The sequence below is a fragment of the Hypanus sabinus genome, chromosome 3 (assembly GCF_030144855.1).
Source record: "Hypanus sabinus isolate sHypSab1 chromosome 3, sHypSab1.hap1, whole genome shotgun sequence".
NCBI classification, from domain to species: domain Eukaryota; kingdom Metazoa; phylum Chordata; class Chondrichthyes; order Myliobatiformes; family Dasyatidae; genus Hypanus; species Hypanus sabinus.
This window is the reverse complement of record NC_082708.1, coordinates 5,371,119-5,391,647: the sequence shown is the minus strand read 5'-3', so window position 1 is coordinate 5,391,647 and position 20,529 is coordinate 5,371,119. Positions and strand designations below refer to the sequence as shown.

Below are 20,529 nucleotides of genomic sequence, written 5' to 3'. Positions count from 1 at the left end.
GTGTGACACACACAAAATGCTGAGGAATTAGTTTTGTGTGTGTTGCTCTGGATGTCGTTTTCTGGACTGAATGAGAGTTTTTCTGTGTGTGTGTACACATAGCAGCCCGAGCCCGAGGGGAGGGAAGCGACGTAACAGGAAGAGGCGGCAGCCGGGCCCAGCGCCGTGTGTACTGCTAGTACGCTGTTGTTTTTGTTCGCTCCCTCCCCGGGGGGAAGGAGGAGAGCTGGCGGCAGCGGCGGTGGGGTCAGCCGGCTCCGGGCACGCAGGTAGGCGCGGGTGGGTGGGTGCTTCTCGCTGTTACCGAGGGGGGAGAGGCTGCCAGTCCGGGAGCCGGATCTCCAGCTCTGGGATGCAACTTGGGCCCAGCAGCGCTGCTTTCTCCCCGCCTGCACTAATGCAACATGATCCTTCTCTGCAAAAAAAACACGCACACAAAAAAAAACTCCCGCAATTGTTGCCAAATCGCGCTGCAAAAGATCCTTTCGATGCGACACCAACCCGCAGGCGGGCCCTTGCGTGCTTTGTGCAAGCTGATCTTTTATTTACCACGCAGGCCGCTTTGTTGCATATTTAATTAATATATTCGTTGCACAGATCGGGCGGAACGGTGACCACACCCTCTCCGGAATGAGAGGCTGCAGGGAGCTGGAGCCCGTTGTCGTTCCTGTGCGAGAGAAATTGGGGCCTTGGCCCATTCCCAGCCCCGGCCCGGCCCGCAAGGCGAAGCGAGCGCCTGTTCTTCCTGAGCCCGCTACGCACGTCAGGAGCTCGCCAGCTCCGACTGTGAACAGCCTCGCTGGCTTTTCTGTTAAAGCGAACAGTCTGGGGACCTGGCCAAGTCTAGCGTTAATTGCCCATTCTTGGTCACTGGGAGCTCTCTGTAGCGAGGAGGAAGGGAGTGGGGAGAAATCGCACTGTGACTGAAAACTGGCACAGTGTCAACGGACAAATGGCGGCCTCATAGAGCCTCAAGTGTCACAGATCCCATTGTGGTACACCAGGGTTACGACAGTTAATAATGTTGGTGTGGCATTGGACTTGTATGTGTGTTCAGACTGGGTAAATTTTCCTTTTCCATAACTAAATTAGACATTTTTACAAAACTTAGGACCTTCAAAGTAACCTTTTCTAAAACACAAGAGATTCTGTCGATGGTGGAAATCTAGAGCAATCCACACAAAATGCTGGAGGAACTGAGCAGGTCAGGCAGCATCCAGGGAGGTGAATGAACAGCTGTCGATGAAGGGTCAGGACCCTTAGTCAATGACTGAGTGCATGGTGCTAGCCGATCTTTACCACAGGGACCACTTTGTTACATATTTTATATATTTATTGCCAGGGACTCATGAAGGGTTTCAATCTCTGTAGATGCTGCTGGACCTGCTGAGTTAACCTTTCCTAAAAACAGTTTAAAAAATTATTTATTTTGAAATGGGATTAAGTTTTAGCACCCTATTGGGATTTGATTCAGTCCTGATGAAGGATCTCAGTATGAAATATTTACTGTTTGCTCATTTCCATAGAGCGGCCTGACCTGCTGAGTTAACCTCCAGCATTTTGTGAATGTTGCTTTTGAAATGGAAGCCATTTTCTAGTTTATTGTGATCAGCCATTCATTACCCCTACAGACCAAATTAACCAGGCTCTCACTATACAAAACACCATTCCTCTTGCATGGATGTCGCCTACCCTGCTAAGTTCCTCCAGCATTTTGTTTCAAAGATACATTTAATGTATACAATATACATCCTGAAATGCTTTTTCTTCGCAACCATACACGAAAACAGGAGTGCCCCCAAAGAATGAACGACAGATAAATGCTAGAACCCCAAAGTTCCCCCTGCTCTCCTCCCATGTGTAAGCAGCAAACAGAAAATCCCCTCCCCCCACCAGCAAAAAAAAGCATTGGCACCTGCCACTAAGCCCTCCAGCGTGAGCAAAGCAACAGCAAAGACACAGACTTGCAGTACCCCAAAGACTACTTGTTCACCCAGTATTTGACATTACACAGGCTCTCTCTCTCCCTAATAAGGGAGAGAGAGGTGTCTTTGTTTCACAGTGAGAGGGGAGCCATTACAACTTGCTGGGTTACGATGTTAAAAGTCCGTTGCATTGCTTTTTCTGAGCTCTGTGCCCAAATAACTCGGGTCTCTGAGCACACAACCTTAGATCTTGCATCATCCATGAAACACCAATCTTCTGCTCGGACACCGACCTCTGATTTACACCCCCCGCCCCCATCTCCAGAGCCACAAGAACTCAGACTCCCAAAGGTGAGTGAAGCTCTCTTAGGCTGAGCCCTTGGCGTCCGAATAACGACCATTCCTGAAATCCTGAGAGCGAGTCCCATTCCCCCAAAGAACCGTAGTCAGTGTGTAACTCCAGGTCAGGGTCTTCAAAAGAACCCTGAAAGGGAAAATAAAGATATTAAAGATGGAAATAGAGCTGTTTCCGAAGATGCAACCAAAGGAGATGCCGTTAGGTGCCATTAATCCTCCTAAGCTCCTCCCTGTTCTTTTTTTTGTTACTCTTAATTTCCAGCATCTGCAGAATCTCTTGGTTGGGATTTGATCTTCCATTTTCAATTAGCTCGTCTGGCACTCTGGAGGCATAATAAAAAGAGCAGATGCTAGAGTTTTGGAATGAAAATCCATCATATCAGGCAGCGTCTGTGGAGGGTAGAATTTCAGCGCAATGATCCTTTAGCAGATCTGTAAAAAGTGAGAAAACAGTTTTGAAGGGGGGGGGGGGGATGTCTGTTAAAGAATGAAGACAAGTGTTTTGTTCCAGTTATGTTGGTACTGGAAGCATGGCGGCCTTTGTGGGCTGCTTCCAGTGTGTCCCAGAGCTGCGTCGGTTGTAATAAAAATATTGAGTGGTTTCCTAATCCGATAAGATGGACTCTTGACCTCACAATCTACCTTGTTATAACCTTGCACTTTATTGTCTGCCTGTACTGTACTTTCTCAGTACTGTTTAACTGTAACACTTTATTTTTTGTTTTCCCTTGTACTAGCCTTGATGCACTGTTGTGATGAATTATGCATGGTTGGTATGTAAAGCAGGTTTTTCACCTTACCAAGGTGCATCTGACAATAATAAACCTAATATCCTCTCTTTTCTTCTCTCCCATGGTCCACTCTCCTCTCCTTTCAGCTTTCTTCTTCTCCAGCCCTTTACCTTTTACATGCAGCACTTCTCAGCTTCTCATTTCTTTCCCCACCACCCACCTGGCTTCACCCCATCACCTAGCTGGTCTTACTTCCCCTCTCCCCATCTTCTTATTCTGACATCTTCCTCTTCCATTCCAATCCTGATGAAGGACCTTGGCCCTGAAACATTGACTATTCATTCCTCTCCATAGATGCTGCCTAACCTACTGAGTTTCTTCAACATTTTGTGAGAGTTGCTCTGGATTTCCAGGATCTACTGAAGCTCCTATGTTTACAAGATGTCGACTTCTTAACAATTTCCATCGGTGCTGCCTGACTGCTCAGTTTCTCCAGTGTTTAGTGTGTGTTGTTTTGGATTTCCAACATCTGCAAAATCTCCTGTGTTCCAAGTTATTCCAGTGTCCTTTGTTAGCGTAGTAACAGGGTGAGATATGCCAACTAATGGAACGGTGCTGCAGCAATAACCTGGTACTCAACGTCAGTAAGACGACAGAGCTGATTGTGGTCTTTGGGAAGGGTAAGGCGAAGGAACACATACCAATCCTCATAGAGGGATCAGAAGTGGAGAAAGTGAGCAGTTTCAAGTTCCTGGGTGTCAAGATCTCTGAGGATCTAACCTAGTCCCAACATATCGATGTAGTTATAAAGAAGACTGGTTATACTTCATTAGGACTTTGAAGAGATTTGGCATGTCGACGAATACACTCAAAAATTCAATAGATGTACTGTGGAGAACATTCTGACAGGCTGCATCACTGTCTGGTATGGAGGGGCTACTGCACAGTACCGAAAGAAGCTGCAGAAGATTGTAAATCTAGTCAGCTCCACCTTGAGTACTGGCCTACAAAGTACCCGGGACATCTTCAGGGAGCGGTGTCTCAGAAAGGCAGTGTCCATTATTAAGGACCTCCGGCATCCAGGGCATGCCCTTTTCTCACTGTTACCATCAGATAGGAGATACAGGAGCCTGAAGGCACACACAGCAATTCAGGAACAGCTTCTTCCCCTTTCCCCTTCCCCAATTCCTAAATGGACATTGAAGCTTTGGACACTACCTCACTTTTTTAAAAACAGTATTTCTGTTTTTGCACGTTTTGTTTATCTAGTCAATATATGTCTACCATAATTGATTTACTTATTTATCATTATTTTTTACATTTTATTTAATATTATTTTTTTCTCTGCTAGATTATGTATTGCATTGAACTGCTGCTGCTAAATTAACAAATTTCACATCATGTGCCAGTGATAATAAACTTGCTTCTGATCTGATTCTAATACCCAAAGTCAGCAGAAGGAAAAGCACCCTATACACCAGCAAGGTGCCTGGCAGTCCTTCGGACATCATGTTGAATTCAAAGATTTCTGATATGAACCTTTCCTGTTTGTGGACGGACTAGCTACCTCAGTCTCTTTCTCTATCGATGCTGCCTGTCACAGCCAACTATAATAAATCTAATACTGATGCAAGGCTTTTCTGCTCTCCGAATTGTGTGGAATTTTTCACAGCAGTGGTTGCCAGCAGAAAGCTTTGTAATTTTGGGGGAAGAGAAGTTCCCCCGTCCCTTCAATTGAGGACATCTTCGAAAGGCAAAATGGTGACATCCGTTATTAAGGAACCCCACTGTCCAGGACACTCCCTCTTCTCATTACTACATTGGGAAGGAGGTACAGAAGCCTGAAGATACACACTCAACATTTTAAGAACAACTTCTTCCCCTCCAACATCAGGTTTCTGAGTGGTCCGTGAAGCCATGATACTACTTTGCCTTTTCTGCTCTTTTATGTTCTAGTTATTTATTTGTTGTATGTTATTGTAACTTAGAGTTAATTTTTGTTTTTCACACTGTACTTCAGCTGCATGATTTGAACACGTTTTCAAACAAATTTCACGACGTAGGTCAGTGAAAATAAACATAAAACCTAGGAATAGAATTAGTCCATTCAGCCCTATGAGTCTTCTCCGTCATTCCATCGCGGCTAATTTATTATCCCTGTCAACTCCATTCTCCTGCCTTCTTCCTGTAACCTTTGACACCCTGATTAATCAGGATCCTCTCATTGTCTGTCTTAAGTATAACACAACGACTTGGCCTGCTCAGCTGTCTGGCAAAAACTTGATTCTCATTCTGGTTTTCACCTTGGGATTCCCAGAATCCACAATTTCAAAATGGATCTTAGCAGTCTGTGGAATAGTAAGCTGATGAGATTTTGTTTTAATGCACTGCCCAGTCGTGGTTAGGACTGGATTTCCATTCTGTGTTTGATGTCTTCTTGATGGATGCCTTTTTCTTTTCTTTCCAGATCACTCCCAACAGCACGATGGCAGTGCACAGGACGAAGGCCGATGCCTTAGTCAAATGGGTAAGCATTGAGCTCAGTGTTTGTTTGTGGGGTATGAGACAGATTTGGGACTTCCAGCCCACCATGCCTATACAGACCCCAGCTATTGATTACTATTTAAATAAAAGTCAATACACTCGGTGGCCATTTTATTAGGTACAGGGGTGGTCTTGTGCTACTGTAGCCCATCCACTTCAAGGTTCAACTAGTTGTGTATTCAGAGATGCTCTTCTGCACACCACTGTTGTAACACATGGTTATTTGAGTTACTGTCACCTTCCTGTCAGCTTGAACCAGTCTGGCCATTCTCCACTGACCTCTCTCATTAACAAGGTGTTTTCACCCACTGAACTGCCACTCACTGAATTTTTGTTTTGTTTTTTCTTTTGCCCCATCCTCTGTAAACTCTAGAGACTGTTGTATGTGAAAATCCCAGGAGATCAGTTTCCGAGATACTCAAACCATCCCATCTGGCACCAACAGACAACTGAACCTCTTAACCATGTTTGTATGCTTTTATGCATTGAGTTGCTGCCACATGATTGGCTGATTAGATACCTGCATTAAATACAAGATGTTCAGGTCAACCTAATAAAGTAGCCACTGAGTGTTCAATTAAATCAATATTTTTTCTTCACTTTCTCCTTTTTAATGCTGGGATAATTCCCGACTCTTAGCCAGACCATCATCATATCAAAGATCTGATTGAGTGGAAATGGACTTGGTGTATGAGTCATGCTCTGTTGGGGTGTGGTAGTTGGTGTTCTGTAAAGCACAGGTAGGCTCTCTGCTATGCATGGAATTAAAGGAATACTCAGATCTGCCTTCAGTCGTTCGTTGTTTGGGATGTGGACCTAACCAGGTTTTATTGTCCATCTCATTGTTTCTGAGCTGAGAGCTGTTTGAGAGCCGATTATGTAACTAGGTCTGAGGCTGCACAGAAATAAGAGGATAATGAAGTGTGTGATGCTGAGGCTATATAAGGTGTGGGTCAGACTGCACTTGAAGTATTGTGAGCAGTTCAGGGCATTTTGTCTAAGAAAGGGTGTACTGGAATTGGAGAGCATTCAGTGGAGGCTCATGAGAATGAAAGGGTTAACGTGAGGAGTTACGGCTCTGTACTTGTATCTGCTGGAGTTTAGAAGAATGGGGGGGGGGGATCTCATTGAAACCTATCAAATATTGAAAGGCCTGGACAGAGTGGATATAGAGAAAATGTTCAAAGTAAATTTATTATCAAAGTACATATAAAGCCCTGAGATTCATTTTCTCAATAAATCCAATGCCATAATAGAGTTGGTGTAAGACTGCACCAACAGGGTGGACAACGCGTATGCAAAAAACAACAAATTGTGCAAATACAAAAAAAGGAGAAAAAGAAATAATAATAACAAAACTAACTTGCAGAAGAGCAGAAAGGATGCTGTAAGAGTATGATAGGATGTAAAGAACAACTGGTAATAGAATCATGTAATTCTAAATCTAGCCCAGAGGAAAAGCAGAAATCTTTCATGTTCTTGTATTGAATATTAAAAAACATGTAATTCTGTCCCACACTCATGGTTAATAGAAACTCTTAATATATATATATATAAGTTACACCCAGTACTTGGGAGATTACCACAACATCTGATGAACCATTGGCATACTATAATCACCCTATCTATTAACTAAAAATGAGCAACAATCATTATCAAAATAAGTGGAGGCATTTTCAGGGCGTATCTAAGCCCACTATGGTTCTGTCTAGTTTTAAACCCGCTCTCCAGTGAATCGGATGAATATTGGATGTCAAATCAGAAACAACCAAACAAATTATACCTTGATGTACAAAAAAGCTGGATGAACTCAGCAGGTTGGGCAGCATCCGTTGAAAGAAGCAGTCAATGTTTCGGGTCGAGACACTTCATCAGGACTGATGCTGCCCGACCTGCTGAGTTCATCCAGCTTTTTTGTACGTCTTGATTTGACCACAGCATCTGCAGTGTACGCTGTATAAATTATACCTTGACACACTTACACATGGATGGTTTGAAATTATATGCTCCTCTGTTAGTAAAGCTGAAGTAATTAATTCAAATAGAACTATTTTCTAAAGTTATAACCATGGCCTTTGGACTGGGTAAATGCAGAACATTAAACATAAAGAAAGGTGCAACAGAGCTAATAGAATACAGAACAGAGCAGCAGTGTACAACACAACCAATGGATGAATATTCCAGAGGTCCAGTCAGTGCTGGGAGCAGAGCACTTCAGAGAGTTTACTTGCAGTTTGGCGAAGCTAGTATAAAAGGAGAGCCTCAGGGTCGTTCAGACATTCTAGGAGGCCAATTAGCATCGGGAGCAGAGCACTGAAAATTAAACAAAAGTACAGAAGGGGCAAGCGGGGTGACCATTGTCAGGAGTAGGCCAGCATTGAGAGTAGGACTGTCAGATTTGACTCAAGAGGCTTCAACGAGAAGTGACTGAGGCCAAAGACACAGGTTAGAAGATTAGGATCCTGTAGGCAGGATGGCAGAGGAATGCTCCTGTACGATGTGGGAATTCATGGGAAGAGCAGCCATCTCCAGCTTCTGAAGACCACATTAAGGAGCTGGAGCTGGAGCTGGATGTACTAAGGATCATCTGGGAGGTAGTGCATGTATTTGATAGATATGAATTTTGTGCAGATGGTTATATCCAGACTCGGGCAGGGATAGCTGATGAGTGTGCCAGGCTTTAGATGTTTCAAAAAGAACATGGAAGGAGGCAAAAGAAGTGGGAGAGTGGCACTGCTAATCAGGGATAGTATCATGGCTGCAGAAAAGGAAGAAGTCATGAGTCATTGTGGGTAGAAGTCAGAAACGGGTAGGGACAATAACTCTACTGGGTGTTTTTTTATAGATTCCCCCCCTCCCCCCGAGGAGCAGATAGAGAAGCAGACTCCGGAACAGTGCAATAATAATAGGGTAATATTGACTTGCATCCTCTTAGAGCAAGGAGTTTATATGGGGTGGAGTTTCTTAAGTGTGTTCAGGAAGGTTTCCTGACATTATATAAGCCAACTAGAGGAGAGGCTGAACTTGATCTGGTATTGAGAAATGAACCTGATCAGGTGTCAGATCTCTCGGTGGGAGAGCATCTTGGATGTAGTGATCACAACTCTATCTCCTTTACCATTTCACTGAAGAGGGATAGGAGCAGATAATTTGGGAAAACATTTAATTAAGGTAAGGGGAAATATGCTATTAGGCAGAAACTTAGGAGCATAAATTGGGAGTAGATGTTCTCAGAGAAATGCATGGCAGAGAACATTTGCACTGCATTCTGCACTGGTATGTTTCATTGAGACAGGGAAAGGATAATAGGGTAAAAGAACCATGGTGTACAAAGGATGTAGAAAATCTAGTTAAAAATCAAAGAGCGGCTTATAAAAGGTTCAAGAAACTAGGTACTGTTAGAGCTCTAGAAAATTACAAGGGTGCCAGGAAGGAGCTCAAGAATGAAATTACGAGAGTTAGAAGGGGCCATGAGAAGGCTTTAGTGAGCAGGATTAAGGAAGACCCAAAGGCATTCTGCAAGTATGTGAAGAGCAAGAGGATGAGCTGTGTGAGAATAGGACCACTCAGTTGCAAGAGTGAAAATGTACGTGGAGCCGGAGGAGGTAGTGGAGGTACTTAATGAATACTTTGCTTCAGTATTCACCAATGTAAAGGACCTTGGCAGTTGTGAGATGACTTACAGCGGACTGAAACACTTGAGTTTATAGACATTAAGAAAGAGGATGTGCAGGAGCTTTTGAAAGGTATTGAGTTAGATATGTCACTGGGACTGGATGAGGTGTACCCCAGGCTACTGTGGGAAGCAAGGGATGAGATTGCTGAGCCTCTGGCGATGATCTTTGCATCATCAATAAGGACGGGAGAGGTACCAGAGGATTGGAAGGTTGCAAACGGTGTTCCCTTGATAAGAAAGGGTGTAGAAATAACCTAGGAATTTATAGACCATTGAGTCTTACTTTCGTGGTGGGCAAGTTGTTGGAGAAGATCCTGAAGGACAGGATTTATGAGCATTTGAAGAGAGATAATGTGATTAGAGATAGTCAGCATGGCTTTGTCAAGGGCAGGTCATGCCTTATGAATTTGCTTGAATTATTTGAGGATGTAACAAAACATATTGATGAAGATAGAGCAGTGGATGTAGGGATGTAAGGAGGCATGGGATCCAAGGAGTCCTTGCTTTGTGAATCCAGAATTGGCTTGCCCACAGAAGGAAAAGAGTGGTTGTAGACGGGTCATATTCTGCATGGAGGTCAGTGACCAGTGGTGTGACTCGGGGATCTGTTCTGGGACCCTTACTCTTTGTGATTTTTAAAAATGACCTGGATGAGGAAGTGGAGGGATGGGTTAGTAAGTTTGCAGATGACACAAACATTGGGGGTATCATGGATAATGTGGAGGGTTGTCAGAGGTTACAGTGGGATGCAAAACTAGGCTGAGAAGTGGCAGATGGAGTTCAACACAGATAAGTATGAAGTGGTTCATTTAAGTAGGTCAAATATGCTGATAGAATGTAGTATTAATGATAAGACTGTTGGCAGTGTGGAGGATCAGGGGAATCTTGGGGTCTATGTCCATTGGACATTCAGAGCCACTGCGCAGGTTGACAGTGTTGTTAAGAAGGTGTATGGTGTGTTGACCTTCTTCGACATGAGTTTAAGTTTAAGAGCCGTGAGGTAATGATACAGCTACATAAGACCTTAGACTCCACTTGGATTACTGTGCTCAGTTCTGGTCACCTCACTACAGGAAGGATGTGGATGCAGAGCATAGAGATTTACAAGGATATTGTCAGGAATGGAGAGTGTGCCTTGTGAGAATAGGTTGAATAAACTTGGCTTTTTCTCCTTGGATCAATGGAGGATGAGGGGTGATCTGATGAGGGGCATTGATCATGTGGATAGCCAGAGGCTTTTTCCCAGGGCTGAAGTGGCTATTACAAGGTTAGTTTTAAGGTGCTTGGAAGCAGGTACAGAGAGGATGTCACGGGTAAATTTTTTTACATAAAGTGGTGCGTGCGTGAAGTGCACTGCCAGCGAAGGTGGTAGAGGTGGATACAGTAGGGTATTTTAAGAGCCTCTTAGATGGGTACATGGAGCTTAGTAAAGTAGAGTACTATATGGTAGCGAAATTCTGTACAGTTGCTGGAGTAGTTTACATGGTTGGCACAACATTTTTGAGGAGCCTGTAATGTACTTCAGATTTCTGTGTTTCTTTGTTTCCAATATGAAACATCTGGGACAGATATGAAGTATCTGGGACAGCAGCAGCAAAGAAAATTGATGAAAGTGCTATGAAGGGAAATCTTGCGAGAGAATTTACTTCAAGTCTTAAGAAAATCTGCCAAACATCTTGACAGTAAAAAAAAATAACAATGGCAATAAACACTTCATTATACCTATTTTAACATATTCTTTTGGCATGATATCTTTGTCCAAAACTGATCTGGAAAATTTACAAATGAAAATAAGAACTGAAATGACAAATTTTAGAACAGGTACACTTGAACACACTTAGATTAGCACTATCTAGGAGAGAAGGAGGACATAAAAATTACACAGCAGTCAGGTAAAACTTGTATAGATATATTTTCATCAACAAAAACTAGATTTACCATTTTATATGAGTAAGTGCAATAAGAAGTATATATCACTAAGCTTAACTGAGAGCACAACCCAGAAAAATGAAGAAGTTATCACTACAGAAGAAAGAGTCAACCAGTGTACGAAGAACATGACCCTCCATGGAAGACATCCCCACAATCTGAGCACAGATGTCCACAAGAAAGTGTTGAATGCCTGGCTCAGAGTTGGAGACCTTTTCCCAGAAATGGAAGGGTTCCTTGTGGCAATTCAGGACAGGGTGGTTAACACAAACAAAATCAAAAATACATAACAAAAGGCCAACAAATTCAAGAGAATAAATCCAGAAAATGCCAAAAGAAACCAGAAACAATCCAACACGTTATAGTATCCTGCAGCAGTTTAACTCAATCTGATTACTTACACAGGCACAATGAAGTGGCAACTATCATTCACCAAAATTTTCCTTTAAAATACAAATTCATAAAGGACACCAGACCTTATAAGCCTGATCCAGTTTTAGAGTCAGCATCCTACAAATTATATTATGTAAATCAGAAAGTAAAAAACACCAGAAATATGCTGAATTAAGAGAGGAAATAGAAAGACTTTTTGAACATGAGCAGGGTATACATTGTCCCAATAATAATACCTACTACTCGTATTATCCCAAAGTCACTGCACTGACACAACAATATTTAAGCAAATCTCCAGAAAGCCACAATACTAAGCACCACGAGAATAGTCTGAACGTTCCTAGCAAGTGAGAAATTAATGTTCTTGGCTATCCCGGTACCTCAGGTTTTACTAGCTTGAGCTGAGAAAAAATTAAAAATAAAATAATAATAAATAAACAAGCAATAAGTATCAAGAACATGAGATGAAGAGTCCTTGAAAGTGAGTCCGTAGATTGCAGGAACAGTTCAGTGTTGGGGTGAGTGAAGCTATCGCCTCTGGTTGAAGAGCCTGTTGGTTGGGGGCTATGCAGAGAATCGAGGTATATAAATGTAAAGACATAAGGGACTAGTTTAGTTTAACTAGACTTTTAATCAATAGTTTAATTAGTTTGGTGCCACATGATACAAAATACAATAGAAGGGTCTATTCTTCTGCTATACATTTATATCTGTATAGATAGAGTGGATAGCCAGAGGCTGTTTTCCAGAAATGGCTAATACGAGGGGGCATAATTTAAGGTGATTGGAGGAAAGTATAGGTGGGGGGGTATTAGAGGTAAAGAGTTAAGTGGGTGTGTGGAATGTGCGGCCAGTGGCGGTGATAGAGGCAGATTTCAGACACTTAGCACATGGTTGAAGGAGAAAAGGAGGTTTATGTGAGAGGGAAGGGTTAGATTGACTTTAGAGTAGATTGAAGGTCAGCACAACATCATGGGCCGAAAGCCTTTGCATCAGTCTTCACTGGAATACACTAGCAGTGTGTGATATGTTGAAGGGTGTGAGGGAAGAGAAGTGAGTGTGGTTACTTTTACAAGGGAGATGATCAAAAACTGAAAGCTAAGGGTACATAGTCACCCAGACCAGATGAACTGCATCCTAAGGTTGTGAAAGAGGTAGCAGTAGAGATTGCGGAGGCATTTGTAATGATATTTCAACATAATTAGACTCTAGCATGGTGCCAGAGGGCTGGAGAATTGCAAATGTCTCTTCACTCTTTAAGGAAGGAAGAAGGCAGCAGAAATGAAGTTATAGACCGGTTAGCCTGACTTCAGTGGTTGGGAAGATGTTGGAGTCAATTGCTAAGGATGAAGTTATGAAATACTTGGTGACACAGGACAAGAAAGGTCAAAGTCAGCATGGTTTCCTTGATGGAAAAACTTGCCTGACCAACCTGTTGGAATACTTTGAGGAGATTACAAGTAGTATAGATAAAGGGGATGCAGTGGATGTTGTATATTTGGGCTTTGAGAAGGCATTTGACAAGGTGACACACATGAGGCTGCACACAAGTTAAGAGCTAATGGTAGTACAGGCAAGTTACTGACATGGTTAGAGCACTGGCTGATTGGTGGGAGGCAGTGAGTGGGAATCCTTTTCTGGTTGGCTGCCAGTGACTAGTGTTCCACAGAGGTCAGTGTTGGGACCGTTTCTTTTTATGCTGTTTATCAGTGATTTACATGATGGAATAGATGGCTTTGTTGCCACGTTTGCAGATGATATGAAGATTGGTGGAGGGACAGGTAGTGTTGAGGAAACAGGTAGGATGCAGAAGGACTTCGACAGATTAGAAGAATAGGCAAGGGAATGGCAAATGAAATACATTGTTGGAAAGTGCACGGTCATGCACTTTGGTAGTAGAAATAAATGTGCAGACTATCTTCTAAATGGGGAGAAAATTCAAAAATCTGAGATACAAAGAGTCTTGGGAGTCCTTGTGCAGAACATTTTAAAAGTTAACTTACAGGTAGAGTTGGTGGTGAGGAAGGCAAATGCTCTGTTAGCAATCATTTCAAGAGATCTAGAATACAAGAGCAGGGATGTGGTGCTGAGGCTTTACAAGGCACTGGTGAGGTCTCACTTTGAGTATTGTGAACAGTTTTGGGCTCTTTAAGAAAAGATGTGCTGGCACTGGAGAGGGTTCAGAGGAGGTTCACAAGGATGTTTCTGGAAATGAAAGGATAGATACATTATTGATCCCAAAGGAAATTACAGTGACATTACTAGTGCACAGATACAAATATTAGTAGAGAAGTAGAAAAAATAAAAAAATAAGTTCCTAAACATTCTAACAGGAGAGTTCAGCACTTCCCTGGCTATAGGTTGACTCAATATAGAGCCTAATGGTCATTCTATATAAGAATGACTTCATAGAGTGCTCTTTGGAGCAGCACAGTTGTCTTAGTTGGTTACTGAAAGTGCTTCTCTGTTCAGCCAAGGTGTCATGCAGGGGATGGGAAACATTGTCCAGAATTGCCAGGATTTTCCATAGGGTCCTTTGTTCTACCACAGCCTCCAGTGAGTCCAGTTTGACTCCTATAACAGAGCCAGTGTTTCTGATCAGTTTATTGAGCCTCTTGGCATCTCCTGTGTTGAAGCCATTGCCCCAGCACACCACTGCATAGAAGGTTGTATTGGCAACAACAGACTATTAGAACTTGTAAAGGAGAGGCCTGCATACTCCAAAGGACCTCAGTCTCCTCAGGAAGTAGTGGCAACTCTAGCCTTTCTTATACAGAGCCTCTGTGTTGGTGCTCCACTCAAGTCTTGTCATCCAAGTGCACCCCCTGGTATTTGTAGGTTCTCCCCACATCCACGTCCTCACCATCAATAGTAACAGGGAGCAATGCAAGGGTTATCGTACAAAGAACATTTGATGGCTCTGGGTCTTTACTCACTGGAATTTAGAAGGATGGGGTGGGGGGGAAATCTCATTGTAACCTTTTGAATGTTGAAAGGCCTAGATAGCGTAGATGTGGAAAGGATGTTTCCCATGGTGAGTCAGTCTAGGACAAGGGGGCACAGCCTCAGGATTGAGGGGTGTCCATTTAAAACAGTTGTGTAGAAATCTCTTTAGCCAGGGGATGGTCAATTTGTGGAATTTGTTATGAGCTGTGGAGGCCAGGTTATTGGGTGCATTTAAGGCAGAGATTGATAGGTTCCTGATTGGACATAGCATCAAAGATTGCAGGGAGAAGGTCGGGGAGTGGGGCTGGAGAGGGGAAAAAATGATTAGCCATGACTGAATGGCAGAGCAGACTCGATGGGCCAAATGGCTTTATTGGGCCCTGTGTCTTATGGTCTTATGAAAAGGCCTGTACTGTTCTATGTTCCTTGTTTCTAACTAACAATATCTAACTAATTTTGTAATGTGAAAAATTAGTGGGAATTTGCTTTACTTTTGGCATTAACACTAACTTGAGCATGGGATCTATGTGGGAGGTTTTTTTATTTTTAAGTTACACAGAACGTGGCAATACCCTTTGCCTACGTTGCAAATCGTTAACTTTCAAGATTTTAACTTGCTCACTTAAGGTTTTGCCTTTTTGTTTTTTATACAGATTAACAGCCTTAAATTGTCAGAAGAAATAGGAGGTCTGGCAGCTCTCCAGGACTGTGCTGTGTTCGTCAGTATAGTGTGCAAGATGTGAGTAACACAACTTTATTCAAGAGCTTTTAGTCAAAGTTGATATTTTATAGTTCTGGGTAGGATTAAGCAATAATTATTGAAATCATCCCAGGTTTGTGTCATGGTAGGGAAGTTACAACAGATTGTAATTAGTGGAAGTATCCCAAGTGCATTGTGTCCTGTTCGACCACGGCTCAGTGGACACCAGTCTAGCTTTGGTAGAAATTATTTGGTTCAAATCCTACTCCCAGTGTTTTGACACAAAAATCTGGCTAACCCTCTTCAAAGTAGCGTGACACTATTACTGTGCCACTGATGAAGGTTCAATTCCCCCCGCTGTCTGTAAGGAGTTTGTATGTTCTCTCTATGACCATGTGAGTTTCCTCTGGGTGCTCCAATTTCCTCCCATGTTCCAAAGATGATGGGTTAGGGTCAGTGAATTGTAGGCATGCTACGTTGGTGGCAGAAGTGTGTTGTCACTGCCCTAGCACATCCTTAGACTGAGTTGGTCGTTGATGCAAATGATGCTTTTCACTGTATGTTCCAAAGTACATGTGACAAATGTCCCTAATGTATCTATCTGCTTTTAACACTACTGTCAGCACACCCACTACTCTCAATGTAAAAAAAATACATACCTCTGACATTCCCCTTATACTTTCCAACAATCAACTTAAAATTATGCCCTCTTGTATTAGCTATTTCTGCCCTGGGAAAAAGTTTCTGGCTGTCCACTTTAAATGTGCCTGTTATCTTGTATACCTTACACACTTGGTGTACATACAAGTATCTTTGCTTATTCATTTGATTTTTCTGTCATCCATGTAAATGTCTCTTAAACGTCTGTAATGTATCTGCCTTGACCAGCATCTCAGTTCCATGCACCAATCACTCTCTGTATAAAAACTTACCTCTGACATTATCCCTATACTTCCCTCCAGTCACCTTAATATTATGCCCCCTCATATTAGTCATTTCTGCCCTGGGTAAAAGTCTCTGGCTGTCTACTTGATTTATGTCTTTTTTAATAGAGGAACTAATGTAGAAAATATCATCCTTCCATACAGAACATAGAACACAGGTGGGGTGCTGACCTTTTAACCTACTCTCTAAGATTAATCTAATCCTTCCTTTCCATATAGTCCTCCATTTTTCTGTCATCTATGTACCTATCTAAGAATCTCTTAAATGTCCCTAAAATATTAGTCTCTCTTACCACTTACATCCAACATCCCCCCTTATACTTTTCCTCCAGTCACCTTAAATTTTCTGGCTATCCAATCTGTCTCTTAATCATCTTGTACACTTCTAACAAGTCACTTCTCAACCTCTTCCTCAGAGAGAAACCCTAGCTCACTCAACCTATCCTCATAAGACATGCCTTCTAATCCAGGTAGCATCCTGGTAAATCTCCTCTGGACCCCCTCTGCCGATTCGAAGTTCAAAGTGAATTCATTATCAAAGTACATATATGTCACCATATACAACATGAGATTCATTTTCTTACAGGCATACTCAATAAATCCTTAATAAAATAATAACCATAATGGAATCAATGAAAGACTGCACCATCAAGGCAAGCAACCAATGTGCAAAAGACAACAAACTGTGCAAATACAAAAAAAAGAGAAAGAATAATAAATAAATACATACATACATACATACATACGCAGTAACTGTCAAGAAAATGAGATGAAGAACACTTGAAAGTGAGTCCATAGATTGTGGGAACATTTCAGTGAAGGGGCAAATGAAGTTATCCCTTTTAGTTCAAGAGCTTGATGGTTGAGGGGTAGTAACTGTTCCTGAACCTGGTGGTGTGAGAACTAAGGCTCCTGTACCTTCTTCCTGATGGCAGCAGCAAGAAGAGAACATGTCCTGGTTGGCGGGGTCCCTGATGATAAGTATTGCTTTCCTGCGATAACGCTCCGTGCAGATGTGCTCAATGGCAGTGGGTGCTTTACCTGTGATGTACTGTGCCGTATCCACTGCTTTTTGTAGGATTTTCCGTTCAAGGCCATTGGTGTTTCCATACCAGGCCATGCTACAGTCAATCTGCTCTCTACCACACATCTATATAAGTTTCTAAAAAGTTTTAGCTGTTATGTTGAACCCTTAGCAATCTCCTGAGGATGTAGAGATGCTGCCGTGCTTTCTTTATAATTGCACTTGCGTATTGGACCCAGGATAGGTCTTTCCACATCCTACCAATAATAATGTGACCAGAACTGAACACAATACTCCAAGTGTGTTCTAACTGAGATTTTATAGAACTGCAACATTACATCTGAGAATTAAACAGTCAGATCTAACAGATGCTACGTAGCCTCCTCCCTCTGGGTGGGATCCTTCATAGTATGCCTGGCCCCTTTCTGATACCTTTTTATATGATGGCAGAGTGGCTGGTGCTGGTGATGCATTGTGCAGTTTTGACTACCCACTATAGCAGTTTCTTTTTCCCACATTGTGGTTTCCATACTGTGCAGTGATGCAGCAAATTTGCATGCTTTACTGCACGTGTGTAGAAGGTTGTAAGTATTGATATGCATAGTCCAGCTTCTTCAACCTCCTTAGAAAGGATTATATCACCTAGAAAACTTCAGTGTCCATCCTATCATGAACATTCCCTTTGTTCTCTCTTGTTTTCCCACTTCTTGTTACAAGTACAAAGGAATTAGTTTATCCTTGTCTCATATACTGAGGTATTGTGGAAAAACTGGTTTTAAGTCCATAAAACCGTAAAACATCGGAGCAGAATTAGGCCACTCAGCCCATTGAGTCTGCTGTACCATTTCATCATGGCAGATTATTATCCTCCTCAAGCCCATTCTCCTGCTTGTAACCTTTGATGCCCTGACTTAGCAAGAACCTGTCCACCTCTGCTTTAAATGTACCCAATGACTGGGCCTTCACAGCCTTCTTTGGCAATGCATTCCACAGATTTGTCACTCTTTGGCTAAAGAAATTCCTTTTCATCATCTCTGTTCTAAATGGACATCCCTCTATTCTGAGGCTGTGCCCTCCTGGTCCGAGACTCAGCTGCTCTAGGAAATATCCTCTTCCAATCCACTCTGTCTAGTTCTTTTATATGCAAATGGTTTCAGTGAGATCCCCCCCCCCCCCCACTTTCTTGTAAACTCCAGCAAGTACAAGCCTAGAACCATCAAACGCTCCTCATATGTTAACCCTTTCACTCTTGGAATTATTCTTCTCTCCAATGCCAGCACATCTTTTCTCAGACAAGGGGTCCAAAACTGCTCTCAATACTCCCAAGTGTGGTCTGACCAATGCCTTATAAAGCTTCAGTATTACATTCTTGCTCTTATATTCTAGTTCTCTCGAAATGAACGCTAACGTCATATTTGCATTCCTCCAGTACCATTTCAAAATGTAACGATTCTTGAGCGATCATTACTAATGCCTTTACAATTTCTTCAGCTACCTCTTTCAGAATCCTGGGGTGCAGTCCATCTGTTTGAGGTGATTTATCTACCTTCGGACCATTCAGCTTCCTAAGCGCCTTCTCCTTAATAGTAGCAATTACACTCACTTCCGTGAAGACTGACGCAGAATACTTCATCTGTTATTTCTTTGTCCTCCATTACTACCTCTCCAGTGTCATTTTCCAGTTGTCCAATATCTACTCTCACCTCTCTTTTACTCTATATATCTGAAAAAAAACTTTATGATATCCTTTTTGGTAGCTTACTTTCATAGTTCATCTTTTTTTTTTAGTCGCTTTCTATTGGTTTTTAAAAGCTTCCCAATTCTCTGTCTTCCCACTGATTTTTACTATATTATATGCCCTGTCTTTTGCTTTTACAGTATGTTAGCTTTGACTTTCCTTCTAACCCACAGTTGCATCATCCTTCATTTAGAACACTTCTTCATCTTTGGATGTATCTATCCCGTGCCTTCCGAACTGCCCCTAGAAACTCCAGCCGTTGCTGTTCTGCTAGTGTCCCCTTCCAATCAACTTTGACCAGCTCCTCTGTTATGCCTGATACACCTGACTTTATCTTCTCCCTCTCAAACTGCAGGGTAAATTATATCATTATGATCACTACCTCCCAAGGGTTCCTTTATCTTCAACTCCCTCATCAAATCTTGTTCATTACACAAACCCTAATCCAGAATTGCCTTTTCCTAAGTGGGCTCAACCATAAGCTGCTTTAAAAAGCCATCTCATAGGCATTCTACAGATTCCCTCTCTTGAGATCCACCACTGAACTGAGTTTCCTAATCTATCTCCATATTGAAATCTCCATGAATATGAGAACATTGCCTTTATTATATGCGTTTACTATTTCCCAATGAAATTTGGATCCCACATCCTGGCTACTGTCCAGAGTCCTGTATATAACTCCCAGCAGGGTCTTTTTACCCTGCAGTTTCTTCACTCTACCCCCAAGGATTCCACATCTTCAAATCCTGTTGCCACTTTCTGGGGATTGCATTTCATTTTCGACTAACAGAGTCTCCCACCTTCTCTGTCTACCTGCCTCTTCTTTCAATACATAGTGTAAATCGGATGTTAAGGTCCCAGCTATGATATTTCAGACACATCTCAGTGAGGGGCACAATGTTATACCTGCTAACCTAACTGTGCTACAAGATCATCCACCTTATTCTGTATACTGCGTGCATTCAAAAACAACACCTTCACTCCTGTATTTGTCATCCTTTTGGATTTTGCCCTGATGTTATACTTCACCTCATCCCTTGACTGCAATTTTCCCCTATCATCTGCCTGTCCTTCCTGACATTCTCACTATACACTGCATCTAGTTGTATACCAACTGCCTCATTCTCAGTCCATTCACTCTGGTTCCCACTCCCCTGCCAAATTAGTTTAAACCCTTCCCAACAGCTCTAGCAAACCTGCCTGCATGGATATTGGTCTCCTCGGGTTCAGGTGTAACCCATCCTTTTTGTACAAGTCATATGTTCCCCAGAAGAGATCCCAGCCATTGAGAGATGTAAAACCTTGCTCCCTGCTTCACTCCCTCAGCCACTCATTCATCTATAATATCATCCTGTTCCTGCCCTGACTAGCACGTGGTACTTGGAGTAATCCAGAGATTACTACCATGGAGGTCCTGCTTTTCAGCCTCTTCTCTAACTCCCTATATTCACTGACCAAGACCTCTAATCCCTTTCTACCTTGTTTGTTTTTATTGGCCCTTGCTTATTAACCCAAGCAATCTCACGTGCCGTGGACAAGTGCTGCAGGCTCCGCTTGCTTTTTAAAATTGGTGGGTAAAGTCCACAGCGGACTACCTCCAACTTACTCCATAATCTCCTCCG

The 20,529-nt window shown here is 42.4% G+C and overlaps 1 protein-coding gene across 2 annotated transcripts in view; it reads left to right on the top strand.

Moving 5' to 3' along the window:
• The window catches only part of numa1 (nuclear mitotic apparatus protein 1), a 171,086-nt gene that overhangs the window by 45,399 nt on the left and 105,158 nt on the right, over positions 1 to 20,529 (top strand). The window contains exons 1-3 of one of the 2 annotated variants that reach the window (XM_059963589.1): positions 120 to 269; positions 5,481 to 5,540; positions 15,155 to 15,240. In XM_059963589.1, the coding sequence (XP_059819572.1) occupies positions 5,499 to 5,540; positions 15,155 to 15,240 (128 nt within the window). In that variant the 5' untranslated portion in view covers positions 120 to 269; positions 5,481 to 5,498. Of the gene's footprint in view, positions 1 to 119; positions 270 to 5,480; positions 5,541 to 15,154; positions 15,241 to 20,529 lie in introns of those variants that run through there. The other variant, XM_059963590.1, reaches the window with a different exon arrangement.